This window comes from Triturus cristatus, chromosome 1_2 (genome assembly GCF_964204655.1).
Source record: "Triturus cristatus chromosome 1_2, aTriCri1.1, whole genome shotgun sequence".
Lineage (NCBI taxonomy): Eukaryota > Metazoa > Chordata > Amphibia > Caudata > Salamandridae > Triturus > Triturus cristatus.
The window spans coordinates 1,178,196,768-1,178,214,434 of record NC_140580.1 but is presented as its reverse complement, the minus strand read 5'-3'; the positions used below and the strand labels follow the sequence as shown (position 1 = coordinate 1,178,214,434).

At 50.8% G+C, this 17,667-nt stretch overlaps 1 protein-coding gene across 2 annotated transcripts in view; it reads left to right on the top strand.

Annotated features, from left to right (window-relative positions):
- PKN3 (protein kinase N3) overlaps window positions 1–14,759 on the top strand; it is a 391,919-nt gene extending 377,160 nt beyond the window's left edge. For both annotated transcript variants that reach the window (XM_085614062.1, XM_085614063.1), the window contains exons 21-22: window positions 1,039–1,119; window positions 12,943–14,759. In XM_085614062.1, the coding sequence (XP_085470188.1) occupies window positions 1,039–1,119; window positions 12,943–13,155 (294 nt within the window). In that variant the 3' untranslated portion in view covers window positions 13,156–14,759. The remainder of the gene's footprint in view (window positions 1–1,038; window positions 1,120–12,942) is intronic.
- The last annotated feature ends 2,908 nt before the right edge of the window (window positions 14,760–17,667 follow it).

The following is a 17,667-nucleotide window of genomic DNA, read 5'->3' as shown; positions in this document are numbered from 1 at the left end:
CCTCTCGCTGCCACCTGAGGCTCTGCACACTGTCCCACGCCCTCCTCTCACTGCCACCTCGCTGCCACCAGATTATCTGCGCACTGTCCCGCACCCTCCTCTCGCTGCCACCAGAGGCTCCTCACACTGTCCCACCCCCTCCTCTCGCTGCCACCAGAGGCTCTGCACACTGCCCCACACCCTCCTCTGGCTGGTACCAGCTTTAGGAGGGCCTCTGTCTTGGGGTTCCAGCTCATCTGTCTTTATTTTGTGATTTATTTAAAAAATGAAATGTTCAACTATTTTGAACTTTTACAAGGTTAATTGAGAATAGTAGTGAGGTGTTTGGTGACATTGTGTTGAATTCAAGTTTATAGAAGGCTTTTCAGATGGCCTTGGTGTCGTGCAAGCCATGAAGATGTGTTGTGAAGTACACCTTGATTCTTATTTATTTTTTTAAGTATGATTTGATTCCCACAGGGACAGAGGTTCCAGTAAAATGGAACAATAATCGGTCCATTGTGTATTCTGTGTATTGTGTAGTTAATTGTTTAAGCCCTTCCGGGTATGGGAGTCTCTTTTCAGAATCATCTGCATCTAGTCATTTCAAGCACTTCCTTCTGGGCTGGATCAGTGCAGCATGGGGTATGTTCAAGTCCAGGGAAGGGTTTGACTCTTCTACAAGTCTTTGTCAGCAGTTAGAGGTTCCCTGACTGGCCCGGCAGGAGACGCTGAACTCTTTGGAACCTACATGCCTCACTGTGACTGCTTTCAATCCCTCCATTGTCTCGGGTCCCTCTAGGTTTTTCACTAGTGTATGTTACCCAAACCCGCCCTGCTCACTGTGACTCCTTTGTTGTTTCCCTGCGGATAGTGTGGGATTTGACACCATTCTTGATTCTTGCACGAGGTTCTTCCTTGCTGTCCTTGAATGCAAACCTGAGGGATTTCTGTTCCCCCTCTCCCTTGTTCCATAGTTGTCTCGTTTCTGTGCTCCCCAGTTTGCCTTCACCTTTCTACAAAGCCCTGGCTTCTAGGCGCTTCTTTGCTGTCTTCCAGCTCCTGCACAAGGACCCGAGGCGGAGGCTTGGGGCTGGAGAAGGAGATGCTGATGAGATCAAAGCGCACACCTTTTTCCAGGTAGGAAAGCACCTTTCTTCTCTTCTTAGCTGCTTGATCCTCGTCCCAGACTGTCCTGGAGTTAGACATTGGGACAGCTAGCCTGCATGGCTCCCAGGGTGGAGCACAGGTAAGGAGCTGGCCTGCATGGCTCCCAGGGTGGAGCACAGGTAAGGAGCTGGCCTGCATGGCTCCCAGGGTGGAGCACAGGTAAGGAGCTGGCCTGCATGGCTCCCAGGGTGGAGCACAGGTAAGGAGGTGGCCTGCATGGCTCCCATGGTGGAGCACAGGTAAGGAGCTGGCCTGCATGGCTCCCAGGGTGGAGCACAGGTAAGGAGCTGGCCTGCGAGACTCCCAGGGTGGAGCACAGGTAAGGAGCTGGCCTGCGAGACTCCCAGGGTGGAGCACAGGTAAGGAGCTGGCCTGCATGGCTCCCAGGGTGGAGCACAGGTAAGGAGCTGGCCTGCAGGGCTCCCAGGGTGGAGCACAGGTAAGGAGCTGGCCTGCATGGCTCCCAGGTTGGAGCACAGGTAAGGAGCTGGCCTGCATGGCTCCCAGGGTGGAGCACAGGTAAGGAGCTGGCCTGCATGGCTCCCAGGGTGGAGCACAGGTAAGGAGCTGGCCTGCGAGACTCCCAGGGTGGAGCACAGGTAAGGAGCTGGCCTGCGAGACTCCCAGGGTGGAGCACAGGTAAGGAGCTGGCCTGCAGGGCTCCCAGGGTGGAGCACAGGTAAGGAGCTGGCCTGCAGGGCTCCCAGGGTGGGGCACAGGTAAGGAGCTGGCCTTCATGGCTCCCAGGGTGGAGCACAGGTAAGGAGCTGGCCTGCGAGACTCCCAGGGTGGAGCACAGGTAAGGAGCTGGCCTACATGGCTCCCAGGGTGGAGCACAGGTAAGGAGCTGGCCTACATGGCTCCCAGGGTGGAGCACAGGTAAGGAGCTGGCCTGCATGGCTCCCAGGTTGGAGCACAGGTAAGGAGCTGGCCTGCATGGCTCCGAGGGTGGAGCACAGGTAAGGAGCTGCTCAGGTGAATGTTGGCAGCCGCTGCAGGAGCAATGAGTGGGTGTCATCTGTAATTCAAGGCTGATTATATTGAAAGCTGCAGCACCCTATGTGTGATAGGGTTTCAGGGTTCATGACCATTGGTAAGGAACCTCCCAGTCCCCAGGTCTGGCTGAAGAAGCCCCCTGATCCCGTTTCTTGCAGGAGTACATGGCTTTTTACATCCCCGTGTAGTTCCCAAGCCCCCCTATACTCTCCACAGCTCTCCTGTAAGGTAGGTTCTAAGTAAATTCCAATGCATATATATCTAAAAATCGCAGCCAAGAAATGATCCAATACAATCCTGGCTCAATGCATGAAGATTGGCGGCTTCGATCCCCCCCTGTTCTCTGAATGCCAACTCTCTTGGATTCACCTTGGACACCAGCCTCACCCTCAACAAACACAGTGCCAAAAATAGATGGCCTGGTACCAGCTCTCTCTTATTGGAAGTAAAAGGCTTCCTTCTGGAAAGCAACTTCAGAAGACTCACTGCGAGGACTGATTTAATTTTCAAAGCTCTGAAGATAGTTATTGATTTTGTGCAAGCATTCACTTGCGTTTTTAATAGAAATGCAACTTCTTTCAGTCCTAGGAAGCTACAGAGCTCGCCTCCTACAGGGACCCAGAGATACAGAGCAGGCCACAAAGTATATTTTATGCAACATTATTGTTAGTGAATGGGAATTAAGATGCAAAATACTTCTAATAATGAGGGCTCCGTCATCTCCCCCGCCGTCCTATGGGAGGCCGGCAAGGCGACTGTTCGGGGCGCCGCTAAAGGGCATCTGCAACGCCAACGACGGGCTCAATCCCAGAAGCTCGCAGAATGTGAGGCCCAAGCCTTAGAACTGGAGCGTAGTCTGGGGGACTTAGATGATGCCGCACGGTCTCGTCGCTTGGCCTTCCTCCGGGAAGAGATTCGCCTACACTCCCTGGAGGCGGCGAAGATCCTATGGCGCTCCTCGGTGGCCCGGGTGTACGGTTGGGGAGACAAAAACGGCACTCTTCTCCACCGCCTGGCGACCTATCCCAGGGCGGGCAGGATCATTCCAGCCATCGCGGATCCGGCGGGGGGCGTCCACACGGTCTCGGTGGCGATAGCCCAAGCATTCGCTGACTATTATTCCCAGCTGTACCGTCTCCGTCCGTCCACGCTCTCCCTGGAGGAGTTGCTGGGGACAAGCGGGGCGACGCTTGCGCGGCTGCAGCCTGAGGTTTCTGAGACCCTTGATTCGCCGATCGAGTTGCAGGAGATTGAAGAGGCGATCGGCCGCCTGGCACCTGGGAAGACCCCGGGACCCGACGGGTTCCCCCAGGAGTACTACGCTCACTATCGTGAGACTCTGGCCCCGAGGCTTCGGGACCTCTTTGCGGCCGTGGTGGAGGCGGGTTCGTTCCGGCCCGAAATGGACACAGCAACCATAGTGGCCCTCCCCAAGACACAGCCTCCCTCGCGGTCCTGCTCCGACTACCGGCCGATATCCCTTATCAACACCGAACTCAAAATCTACGCCACGGTCCTGGCTCAGCGGCTACGCCCATCGCTCGCCTCCCTGGTCCACCCGGATCAATGTGGCTTTATGCCGGAGCGGGGGACCAGACACTGCCTGCGGCGCCTCCACCTCGCGATGGTGCACCGCGGCCGCCTTTCCCCCTATCTGGCCCTCCTCTTGGTCGATTTTGAAAAGGCCTTCGACTCCGTGGGATGGGCGTACTTAGGTGATGTCCTGGAGCGTATGGGCTTCGGTCCCCGGTTCCGTGCCATGGTAATGGTCCTCTATGCGCACCCGCGGGCCCGTGTGTTGGTCAATGGGGCACTATCTCGCCCGTTTCCCATAGGTCGGGGGACGCGCCAGGGTTGTCCGCTCTCGCCCCTCCTTTTCGCTCTGGCAATGGAACCTCTGGCGGTGTTGATTCGCACAGATCCCGTTCTCCGCGGATGGGAATGGCCAGATGTGGCCCCCGACAAGATTGCCCTATACGCGGACGATGTCCTCCTCTATCTTTCGGACCCAGCGACCTCGGGACCCCGGGTCCGCCGGATCCTCCATCGGTTTGGCCACGCGTCGGGTCTTCATCTGAACCCCAAAAAATCCGTTCTAGTCCCGCTACACCCGTCGCGGGAATGTTTCGACTGGCAGTCGGACATTCCCCTCCGGAGACTCTCCTTTAAGTACCTGGGGATCTGGGTCACCCTCCTTCCGGAACTCTGCTGGGCCCTCAATGTGGCTCCAGTAGTCAACAAAACCAGGTCAGATATGCTCCGGTGGCAGTCCCTCCCATTGAATCCGCTGGGGAGAGTCGCTCTATACAAGATGATGATCCTCCCCAAGTTTCTTTACATGCTACAAAATACTCCATGCCCTTTTCCGCGCCCGTGGTTCCGAGACCTGGATAAAATGGTGACTAAATTCCTCTGGGGCGGCGGTAGGCCTCGGCTGGCCTTGGACCGATGCAGGGTCCCCTCCTATGACGGCGGCCTGAGCATGACCAACCTCTATCTATACTATCTGGCCACCCAGCTACTGGTGATCCATGACTGGTTCTCGGGAGGCTGGGGCGACCCGGCTTATCGACTCGAGGTGCACCGCCTCGGGTTCTCCTCCATCCAAAACATGCTCTATGGCACAACGGTCCCCCTATCACTCCCCGACGTCGTGCGGGCTCCCTTTCTCGCGTGGCGTGCGGCCCTGCGGCACACTAGATGGTCGGGAACGTTCATGCAGCTCACTCCGCTTTGGCACGGGACATGGCTGCGGGAGGTGGTGGGACTAGCGGGCTTTCGGCAGTGGGATCTTCTTGGTATCTCCTGTCTGGGCGATCTATGGCGTGGGAGCCGCATGTGTTCCTTCCAGGAGCTTCAGACCCGCTTCTCGCTGCAGCCCTCCCAATTCTACCGCTACCTTCAATTGCGCCACGCGGTCTGGGCTCACGTCCCTCTAGACTCCAGACTGCCTTCCCATAGTCCACCTGAGGCTCAGGTGATGTTGGGGTATCTGGGGAAGGGGGGTATATCCCGCATTTATAAATCCCTGATTAACAATACCCCGGTGGACTGGAGCGGGCTCAAACAGCGATGGGAGGCCTGGGTGGGACCCCTGGATGAGGCAGACTGGAGGGACGCCCTTATGGGCCCTCGGTCGCTTACCACCTCCGCTAGGGTGCGGCTCATCCAAATCTATTACCTCCACACCGCCTATCTGACTCTGGACCGCCTGTATCGGGCGGGTCTCCGTGTGGACGCCTCCTGCACTCGTTGTGGGGTGGCTCCGGCTGACTTTTTCCACATGGTGTGGTCTTGTTCCCGTCTAGCAGACTACGGACAGCGATCGAAGCCGAGCTAGCGGAGGTCCTGGGATGGGAGGTTCCCCACGAGCCTAGAATGGCCCTGTTGGGCATCATGGACAGGTTGGACGGGTCCCGTAACGAGAAGTACTTCCTCACCACCGCCCTTATGGTGGCTAAGAGAGATATAGCGGCAGTGTGGTCACAGCCGGACCCGCCCAGAGTGGCTACCTGGAGTAGAGGGGTGGATTGGTGTGCGGCCCAAGAGCGGTCGTTGTATGCTGCACGGGGCTGCCCCAAAAAATTCCGCAAGATATGGGGGAAATGGCTGGGGGGCCTGGTTTGAAGGGTGGGGATGCGGAGGGTGGGAACAGAGGATGGGGGAGGGTGGGAGGGTCTTTGCAATTGTTTATTGATGCTTCCCCGATTGAAGTAACTGATGCCTTGTTCAATGCACTGCTGTATATCATTCTTGATACTATTCTCCATGCCGCAAAACACAATAAAAATTTGTTTATCAAAAAAAAAAGATGCAAAATACTTAGTAATTTAACATAAACTAAATGCAGAGCATGCTTATCCCAGCTGCAAGAACAGGCAGAAAGAAGCTAGCCTGTGTCTCTCGGCCCACTCTGCTTTCTCCGGGTCCACTGCTGACCAGCATGTCACTCCCTGCATGAGAATCAGTCGGTTCTGCGAACTGAGGAGACTGGCACCGCTTCTGTATCGGATCGCCAGCTCACTGCAAATGATGCGCCTCACCACTTGAAAGTCTCTTCTGCTCAAACTCCGCCTACTCATCCACATCTGGATGTCCCATGCCTACCTGAAGCTCAACCAACGAAGGTAGGGTTTCGTTATTTTCCAAGAACAAACAAGAAACAGTACAAACCTGGCTCAGGGACAGCTTTGAATCCCAACTTAACACGAATGCTTAGTCCGTTGGATTCACCCTGGACTCGAATCTTATCCTCAAGGAACATATTGCCGAAAAACAAATAAAACGGCCTGGTACAAGCTCTCTCTTCTACAGTTAGTGGAACTGTTCCTCCCAGAAAGCGTTTTCAAGACTGCTGTTCAAGTCCTGGTACTCCCACCTCTGGTTGGTGGTGATGCCCACTCCAAGGCCTCCCAGACTCCACACTGGCACCGGTTACGCACATCCTATGTGCCGCAGCATCTCTCATCCAGCACCTGGAGGGATATGATCACTTCACCCCCATCTTTAAGGAAGTCCATTGGCTCCCCTTGCCAACCCGTTCCATCTTTAAAACCAGCTGCATCATTTTTTTACAGTAGTCCCTCGTAATCCATGGCAAATGTTAACACTTATTGCTAAAATTGCCTCGTTGTCACGAAAAATAAGTGCTAGCATGTTCATTATGTGGCTCGGGTTGGACAGGGGTTTGGACATATGGTGGCATTGAAAGCCCCACTACTCAACTGATTAAAGAACTTTCTGTGCAGCTTTTCTCTCCATACTACATACAAGTGCTCAATCACACATCAAGCACTTGATTACTACTTGAAACTACTTGATTACTACAGACTTATACCTGAACCTTCCGAACCCGGAGCTTAAATATCCTTTTCCTTGAAAGGTGACTGGATGTGTGTCCTACGCAAGCACCTTTTTTTCCCCACACCAGCTCTAAGGACTCCCATCCCTTGGTCTCCGCGGATGAACTTGGAAGTGGAGTATTTTAAATGTAACGCTTCCACATGTGAACCTTTAGTCTTATATTTGTGAAGACTGCACAGAAGAACACCATTAGTTACGTTTTTTTGTCATTAAAGCCTTGTTGTGGTTCCATCTTGAAGCTATTGACGGAGAACAAACCGCTCTCAGGAACCATAGTCTTGGTGAGAAATGTTCATGAAACTCCCTCTTGTTCTCGCTTTAGTACCAGATTGGTTCTTCCACAGTAACGAAGTGGTAGATCCCACTCACCTTTCCACTCTCCACTTTAAAGGTCAGAGTTTAACACATGTCTCTATCATATGATTCTCACAGTCGTTTTCCCAGGCCTGAGTTTCTCAGGTGTGTATTGGTGACCATGGAGCAGGCTGGGATCCACTTGTTGACTGGATAACTATAGTGTGTCCCTCTCACAAGCTTTTTGCTTCAAGTGTTCCGTGTGGGTCCCTCACCGGCAGGCTGCGCTTAAAGAAAATTCATCTGTGTAACCTCATTGAGGACAGACACACGGTACATACACAGCTTTCACTCTTGCTTTCGGGCGTTTATTCTGCTAATGCATGCGTCCACTCTTTCCCACCAGAGTCGCTGCTCTTTTCACCTTTTTGTCCGTTGCTTTTGAGCTTTTTGTCCCCACGTTTTGTACCTTGCTTTTGAGCCTCTCTTCAACCTGTGCCTCGCATGCACTCTTTTTTCTGAGCCACTGCTTTCTTTCAGCTTGTGTGCCCTTTCTCCACATAGGCCTCAGTTGTAGTTCTCGCAGCCCCCCTCCAGCGCATTCCCCCCACTCCTTATCTGCTCCTGCCGCCTATTCTTCCCACAAAGACCAGCCTACCCAGTGTCCTTCCATGCTTCTCCCCCTCTTAGGACCTACTTAATGGCAGCCTCTGTGCGACCCCATTGAGCAAGTGTCCCCACCCACTTACCTTTGACTCGTCCTCTGACCAGTCTAAGCCCTTCTGGACCTGGCTTCTTCCGCCTGAGGGTCCCGCCTCAGCCCTTGCTTCAGCTCTTCTTCTCTGTCTTCTGCTCCCTCCATCTTATTTTTTCTCATTCCTCAGGCCTCTTCTCACACCTTTCCTACATTTCACTCTTGCTTTCGGGCCTTTCTGAGCCTCTGCTCTTTTCACCATTTTGAGCATCTTATCTCCACTTCTTTTGCGTTGCTTTTGAGCCTTTTTTCACCACTTTTTGTGCCTTGCTTCTGAGCCTTTCTTTAATTAATAAATCAAATCGGACTTTTAAAGTGTAGCTAATCACCTACAATCCTCTACACCAGTGTTGGTCACCAACCAGACCACAGAGAACTTAAAGCCCACCTACCCACAACCAACCAAGATGGCCAACTGACGGAATGGACAACCCTCACCAGCAAGAACACCGCAGTAATCATGCAGATCATCCACTTGGGGGCCCAAATTGGCCCTTGTTCCCACCACATCTACAACCTGAAAACATAATTAATCAGCATCACTCTGACCCACGTCATCAACGCCTCCATCGCGACCGCCACCTTCCTGGAGGAATGGAAACTTGCAGAAATCAACCCCCTCCTCAAGAACCCCACAGCCGACCGAGTCAACTGAGCAACTTCTGACCCGTCTCTCTGCTTTCCTATCCAGCTAAAGTGATTAAGAAGGCCATCAACTAACATCCCACCTCGAGCTCCACCCGTTGCTAGCTAACACCCAATCGGGATTCAGAAGAACCACAGCAATAAAACGGCACTAAGCACAGCAACCAACAACATTCGAAACCAATTGGACTGGGCTTAAACAGCAGCCCTCACCCAGCTTGACCTCTCCATGGCCTTCAACATGGTCTCCCACAACACCCTCATCAGAAGACGCCACAACCACAAGATTGGCATATAAGGATCCGCACGCCGATGGATCTGCTCCTTCTTCACAGGAAGAAGCTAAATGATCAGGCTGCCATCCCTCGCCTCAGACCCCAAGAACCCGAAATGCAAAGTCCCACAGGGTCCGTACCTCCGCCTCAGTCATTCATAAATAAGTGTCTGAGCTGTATGATCTTCCTCCAATCAAAGAAGATCTTGAGGGAGTCTTGTTGGTTGATATGTCAATTACAATTTGTATTCAATCCATCAATCATCAAAGTACAAATTCTAATCAATCCAGCCAGTATTCGAATCAAATCAGCCATTTTTTCAATTTTTCCCCATTTGACATTTGCTTCTTAGACTATTATTCGAAAGTTTTCCATTGCCTCCCAAAGGTTTTATTTTGCTTCGTTGAAATAAATCTGTGACACAGCATAGGTGGATTGATACGAGCAATATTAGTAGCGCAATCCAGAAATCCTGGAGGACGGTCGTGAGAAGCTTGCCGCAGATTTACTTCAACAAAGCAAAAGAAAACCTTTGGGAGGCAATGGAAATCTTCCGAATAATAGTCTTAAGAAGCAAATTTCTTAAATTGTAAAAAAAAAATGTTAAAAAACTGCTGATTTGATTTGACTACTGGTTGGATTGATTTGAATTTGTACTTTTGATGCTTGATGGATTGAATAAAAATTGAAATTGACATATCAGCCAACAAGACTCCCTCAAGATCTCCTTTGATTGGAGGAAGAGCATACAGCTCAGACACTTGTCATTTTGTGAATGACCGATAATTCACACGCTCCTTTTGCATAGGTTGGAACTGCATGACCCTGGTAGTAGATTGGATGTGAACCAACTGCCTGAAGCTTAATTCCAACAAGATGGAAGTTGAGGTCTTCTGCAACAAGGCCTCCCCATGGGACTCCAGCTGGTGGCCAGCAGAGCTAATACCAACAAGAAATCTAGGAATCATCCGAGACGACCAGCTCCACATGACGGCTCAAATCCATGCAGTGAGCACCTCCTCTTTTCACATCCTACGCACGCTGCAAAAGAGATTCAAAGGGCTGCCACAGAACACCAGACGGACTGTCATGCAAGCACTCATCACCAGCAGACTCAACTAGGGCAACACTGTCCAGGCTGAAATCTCTGAAAAAGTCCTACACAGACCATCCAAGAATCCGCAGCAAGACTCGTATTCAACCTGCCACGCCACGCCCACATCACACCGCACCTCAAAAAGCTTCTCTGGCTTCTTATTAACTAGCGCAGCCAATTCAAACTTCTCACGCACACATACAAAGCCCTACACAACACAGGACCAGAATACCGGAACAGTTGCATACACTTTTATCAACCCACCAGACACCTACGTAAGAGCAGATCAAGAAGCCACTTTTTCTCCTACATTGCACCCAAAGCAAGGAACAACCTCCCTCAACACATCGGAACCTCCTCCTCACTTCTTGATTTCTGCAATAGGCTGAAGACCTGGCTCTTCGATTAACCCCACACCTGCCAAAGCGCCTGGATACCCTCACTGGAGAGTAGTGCACTATACAAATCGACATAACATACACATTCCCATTGCAATCATACATTCTGTCACAATAACTGCAAAATGAGCATTAAAGTACAGCACATAAATCACACACTTCATTTAATTCCATGATTGAGCCAAACTGCGTGTGAGGTGTGTGCCATCGGATCCGACAGTCTTGATGCCCAAATAGACGCACAGCACATACGACCCCTCCCCGTGCAACCATGTGTGTCCCCGGCTGCCACAATGGAGTCACGTGCACAGTATAGTCCTTTCTTGAAGGTCATCGTGTGGGTAAAGGGCCTGTGTGACGCTTCGCTCCTGTCCAGATTTGCTTCACTCCCATTATGGATGAGTCAAACCCTTCTTCAAACTCCAACACTTCAAGTAGAGATCACTTGTTTCCTACCCGTGGAGCATCAGTAGGAAGCAATTAAACACCGCATCACTTGCCTGTCTTTGACCCTGTTAACTCGGTCGCCTTCCGGCTCAGTTAATGCTATGGAAATGCTATGTACATACATTCATCTCCGCAGAATGTGCAACTCTGTCTTCTGCTTCTTGATTGCACCAGGAATGTTTTGATGCTATGCTGTGCTTTTCACTGTTAATGGAGAGCGCTGTTCATTCCTAAATTCACTCCTGGCCACAACGTATTACACCCGGTAATCCATGAACCTGGTGAGTTTTTGGGGACTAATTGCACCTTTTGTGCTTTTTATAATTGAATGAATTAATGTTACTTATTCAGTATGTTGGTGAAGAAGAGACTTTTTAAATCTACAATCTCCCAGCTTGAAACAAATGTAATTGATGTTGAACCATCAATGCTACATAAGTGTTGGTGGGTCACTTTTATAGCTCCTCAGGCACATCTTAAGGGTATAACCAAGAATGTACAAGAGAAGGGAGCGTGGATCGGCCCCTGGAGGACACTGCTTCCAGCTAGAGTAGGTGTCCTCCTCTGCACATTGTTACCGGGTCCTTGGGCCCTCTGGAGACATCCGGGAGGGGACAGTGCTTCATACTACAGTAAGTGCATTCTCTGCACATTGTTACCGGGTATGTGGGCCATCTGACGACATCCAGGGGGGGACGGTGCTTCCAGCTGAAGTATATGTTCATCCTCTGTACATTGTTACCGGGTCCATGGGCTCTCTGGAGACATCCAGGGGGGGACGGTGCTTCCAGCTGAAGTAGATGTTCATCCTCCGCACATTGTTACTGGGTCCTTGGACCCTCTGGTCTCTTAGTGGGCACCGCCTGGAAGCAGGGTACCCTGATCAGCTGGTTATTGATGCAAGGTGCCCGTGGCCTCAATAAGAGGTTTTATCGCAGAGCAGGGGACCAGACGGTACTGAGAACACACGTATCTATCCTATGTGCCTTTGGGCTCCCTAGAGAATAAATCTCCAATGCTGGTGGCATCGATTGTTTTTTTTTTTTTGGACCCCTACAAGTAGCGTTGCTGCCACACCAGGAAGTTGCTGCTGCAGAGAGAGATCATGTAATGCCCACATGCAGCCCCCTCTGGTTTCTACCCCCAGGCTCTGGTACCCAGGACTCCCAACCACCCTTCATCTGATGGGTGCTAGATGTAATTGTCGCCCTCTCACAGCGCGTAGTCCCACTCATATGAGGAGGCAATGGAGGCTGATCACCACAGATATATATTGTAAGATGTTCACTAGACAATGAACACCGCACCCCAACTCCTCTGTGCTTTCCGCCAATGCTCCAATCACCAAACCAACAAAGGCCCAGCAAGATCACTGGCCTTCGCTTGGATACTACGTCCTTGGGAGATAGTACGTCCTTGGGAGATAGTACGTCCTTGGGAGATAGTACGTCCTTGCGAGTTACTACGTCCTTGCGAGTTACTACGCACTACTACGTCCTTGGGAGATACTACCTACTTGGGAGATCTTACATCCTTGGTAGGATCTCGTCTCAGATATGACTTTCTATCCTTGATGGAGACTTGATTTCTGGTCATTGTGAGATGTCTGTACAGTTCCCTGGTGCCATTAGGGTTCCCCTCTCCTTCCTTATCTTCTGGTCCCTGATACTGATGGCTATTATTACACACAACTGCTAACTGAATACGTAGGATCAATTGCTGTACTCAGAAGTCCTTCCCTGTGCCTCTCCACACTGCTCTGCCTGTTACTACTTTTACAGATGATCCCACCCTGCTCCTGCTAGTCTGAGGTCCCTTCTCCAGGCAGGAGCCGCTTTGCCCCTCATGCCCTGGATCCTAACTTAGGCTGCCAGGCGTATAACAGGAACGAAGAGCTATGGTGCAGTGTCTGCTTCTGCCAACCTCCCCAAGAGTTGTGTATGATGGCCTAGAAGCGTTCAGGTTGCTGTGAGTAACTTCTCCTTTTTCTTCCATGTGCTGTGTGCGCCTCTTCACCTGGAGTAGAAGATTGACTGGCTCGCCTTGCTTGCCCGGAAAGTGAAGCCTCCATTTGTGCCACATCTGAAGCATTCCACAGACATCAGTCACTTCGATGAAGAGTTCACAGCACAGAAGCCGAAGCTCACACCTCCCAATGATCTGTGCCCCCTCACCTCAGAGGAGCAGAACCTCTTCAAGGACTTTGATTTTGTGTCTGATGAACTGTTTGTATCTTGACTGGGGAAGGCTGGAGGTTTGTTCAACTAGGAGCTGGGTGCGCATGGACATTCGGTGCCAACTACTGGGTATGAAATGCCCAACTTCGCCCCATGTTAAATATCAATACTTGCTGCTGTTAGAAGTAGCTTGGTGTCCAGGGTAACCTCACTGTCAGCACGACACTTCTCTCTTTCCATCTACTCTAGTGCCAGGGCATCGATTGGTGACCACGTGTTTCAGGAGACCGGCTTATGCAGCCTTCAGAAGATCGAAGATGAGGTCAGGCAGTGCTCCTGGCTAACACTCGCCTACCATTGGCGGCCATTACTGGGAAGCTCATGGGACACCAGTCATGTCTTCAAGGCACCTGACCAGGAGCAGCTTAGTCCGAAATTATGCAGGGTGGCGTTTCCACTGGCTCCACGTTCCACAGCCCCTTTCTAGCACTTTATAGGGCTCTGGTTGAGACCCTCATGCCTCTGGTAGAGGTGTGGGATCCAGACACTGACTCTCACCGAATCCAGAACAGGAACCACAGTTTATATTAAACTAGAGCGTAGGTGCTTCCCTCGGGCCCTGAAGGGTCTCACCGATTTCAGAACATGACGTATTATTTTTATTACAACTCTAGTAAAGGCGCATCCCCCTGGCACTGATGGCTCTCACCGACTCCAGAACATGACGTATTCTTTGTATTTCAAGTACAGTAAAGGTGCTTCCCTCAGGCACTGAAGGGTCTCACCGATTTCAGAACATGACGTATTCTTTTTATTACAACTCTAGTAAAGGTGCTTCCCTCAGGCCCTGATGGCTCTCACCGACTCCAGAACATGAAATATTCTTTGTAGTACGACCAGAGTAAAGGCGCATCCCCCAGGCACTGCTGGCTCTCACCGACTCAGAACATGAAGTATTCTCTGTATTACAACTAGACTAAAGGTGCTTCCCTCAGGCACTGATGGCTCTCACAGACTCAGAAAATGAAGTATTCTTTGTATTACGACCAGAGTAAAAGGCGCATCACCCAGGCACTGATGGCTCTCACAGACTCCAGAACATAAAGTATTATTTGTATTTCAAGTACAGTGAAGGCGCTGCCCTCGGGCACCGATGGCGCTCTCTGACTCCAGAACATGACGTATTCTTTGTATTACAACCAGAGTGAAGGCAGTTCCCTCAGGCATTGATGGTTCTCACCGAATCTTGAACAAAAAGTATTCTTTGTGTTACGACTAGAGTAAAGGCGCTGTCCTCGGGTGTTTTAGCCGAGAAAGTCACATGCAAACAAATGTTGCCAGGCTGGAGTATGCAGGGGCATGTAACACGTGTGATGGCCACTCTTCTGTTTGAGGTGATAACTTGTAAATTAAATGTAATGCACAGTACAGGCTCATGGATCCTGTGACAAACTATCTTGTGAAGTAAGAAGCACCTGAGACTTTCAGTCCAGCTTCATCCAGGTTTGGAAAGCCCTGAGATGCAGGGAGGCTGCAGAATGGGGACTAGAAATGTTTAGCTGAGGGTTTTATGTCTGTTTTAAGTCTATGTTGTTTGTCATCGTTGAACTATATTTAAATGTGATTTGTGGACCATTTGGAAATAAATATCTTTAAAATAATAAACGCACTGACTTTCGAAGCCAGTCAGGATCTTAACCATCATTTCTCAAACCGTGCGTAATAAGCGATGTTTGGTCCTCACCAGCAGGGCAGCCTTTGGAGATGGGTCTGGTAGTGAGACCCTGCATTGGCCTGAGCAGCACTTGTGAGCCTGTGGCCTTCCTCGGGTCAAAGCTGGCAAGGAGAGGGGATTTGGAAGACTGGGATGTGTTGTGGTGAAGCAGGATGGGAGATTGGATAGAAAGGCCAGCTGTGGGGCATGCCCTGCAGCTGTCTTGCCTCCTTCGGTGTCACTTGTCTTGTGAGGCTGCTCAGGACAGGTGCCAACACTGGGGTGTAGATGCAAGGGTCTGCTGCTAGTGAATGTGGCTCTGCCATGGGATGCGTTGTCAAAGGCCACACAGGCAGCCGAGGTGCGCGCTGACATATCAGTGGCAGAGGTAACACAAGCAGCCACTGCACACGCTGACATGGCAGAGACAGAAAAAGGAGCCTTGGTGTACACTGACATGCCAGAGGCTAAGGTAAAAAAGAAGAAATGCAATATTATTGTAATGTGCGACAAACACATTGAACAAAACACACTTAGAATGTTTAAAGTCATAAAATGAATATATGTATGTTCAAGGCATGTGAGCTGTAGATCACATGCGTTGCATACTCCTGCAAACTAGTGTTGGGTTTGGATGTTTGCAAGTTGTTTTCTTCGAAGAAGTCTTCCCAGTCATGAGGTAAGGTGACTCCTCCTTTCGGTGATACTGCACATGGACATCGACTCCATTGTTAGATTGTTTTTTTTCCGCCATCAGGTTAGGACGTGTATTGCTGCACTCCGGTTCGAAACCATTCCTCCGGTTCCCCTCCGTGTGTAATTCACTTACCCTTGACAGTATTGTTATTTGATTGCGAAAGGACGCCGGGCCTAGCCGCGTCTGGTCATCTCGTAGTCGTTGGAACAGACTCCATTTAAATTGTCCTGGGTGCCACACTAAGTCCCCGCGCACCGACTCGCACGAAGTGTGCAACTTATGCCTCTCCCCGGAGCACGATGAACAACACTGCGACGTATGCAAATCGTTCCGATCCAAGAAGACGCTCCGTGACAGTCGGCCGTGACATCATGAAATGCAACAACACAGTGGGTCCATTTCGGAAACTGTTCGGAGAAGATTCTGGACAAGCGCAAGGAGCCGAGGAAGAAGAGCTCATTTCCGTGTCAGAAGGCGACTCCGACATGGAAGAAGAGATTCCGCAGGGTCAGCGTACCGTGAGTACCGGTCCGCCCCTGCCCTAAACTCCACCTATGCCCAAGAAAAAGGCCCCGGTCCCTCCTCCTCTGCCTTTGGGCCAAGGTTGGCACTGAGAACACAGTTCCAATGCTCTGCCTTCGGGCTCGACACCAAAACCAATATAAATGCCTTCCGTCTCGGGATCAAGTCGGGCACTAAGCCAAAACAATCTGCATCGAGACCGAAACACATTTCGGAGTCATCTCCTTCGATACCGAAACTGACACCATCTTTGTATCCGAATACTTTGGCACGAAAAACCTCGGCTCCAAAAATCGGCTCCAAAAATATTGGCACTGGAAGATAAAACAGCTCCTATTCCATCAAAGGAGCCTCATTTCGACGTCCCACCTTCAAACCCAGACCCAAAACAAAAGGAACTGGTCATCAAGCCCAAAACTGGACATATTCAAGCAAAATTGCCATTAAAACGCAAACCAGAAACGGAGGACACTTACCACATTCCGCTTAAGAAAAAACATGTTAGTACTAACCCCTCTCCTCCTCCTCTAACACCTCCTTCCCCACCTAACCCAAATATGTTGAAACACCCTAAAATTCACCACGACCACAAACACCTGACAACCAGGATGGGGTGGATGCTAATAGTCCTGATCCGAATATAACACGGATCCAAACATAGATAACGACCCAGCTCTGTACCCTACAAAGCCCTCTCCACCGGATGATAATGTAGGGTGCATGGAACTAATAAATAGGGCTGCTGAATATCCTGGAGTTCAGCTTCATAGAGTCACTTGAGGATTTTCTCTTTGAGACACTAAGTTCATCCCAGAGATCCACTTACACCCTACCATGCTTAAGGGTATGCTAAAACACGCGGATGACATTTTTAAAGATCCGGTTCATGCAAGAATTCTTACGCCAAGGGTAGATGAAAAGTATAAATCTGCACCATCGGATCCAGTTTACATCAAGGGCCAATTACCCTTACATTCCTTAGTGGTTTCTAATGCCCCCAAACCTCGGGATGCCCCTTGTAACACCCTGAACGTCTCAGGATCGTTTAACAGACACGATAATGAGAACGCAACCACTTGCGAAGGTTTAGTTATTTTAATGAAGGCAAAAATAATACAAGGAATAAACAAAGGTTATAGTCACTGGAATCCTCCAGGCTAAGTACGTTACCAGCCCACAGCACGGATGGTCCTAGCCGTCCTCTGCATATACGCCGATCCCGGCGTATGCCAACAGAGGGCAGAAATGAAATGGCCGACAATGCCAATCGGTAGGCTGTGAGGGGCACGAAGAGTGTTGGGGAGAATCGAGGAGTCAGGGAAACACCCGCCGGGGTCTCTACCTGAAGGGAGCAGCCGCTCAACCTCTTCCTCAGACTGCACCGGGACGCGGAGTCACCTCCTGGTGATGCGTCACCGATACCCCAATCACAAGCAAAGAAGACTGAACCGAGAGCAGCCGCTCGATCGATCCTGTGGACTTCCGAGTCTGTAACGCGGCAAACACCTCCTGGTGTGCGTTACAGCTGGCAGTCCCTGTATCTCTGGTCGGGCTGGGAGTTACGACTCCAACCAGCAAAAGCGCCACTGCGCTTTGACTCAGCCGAGTCAAAAAGCGAAGCTCAATGGTTATCCGGTAGA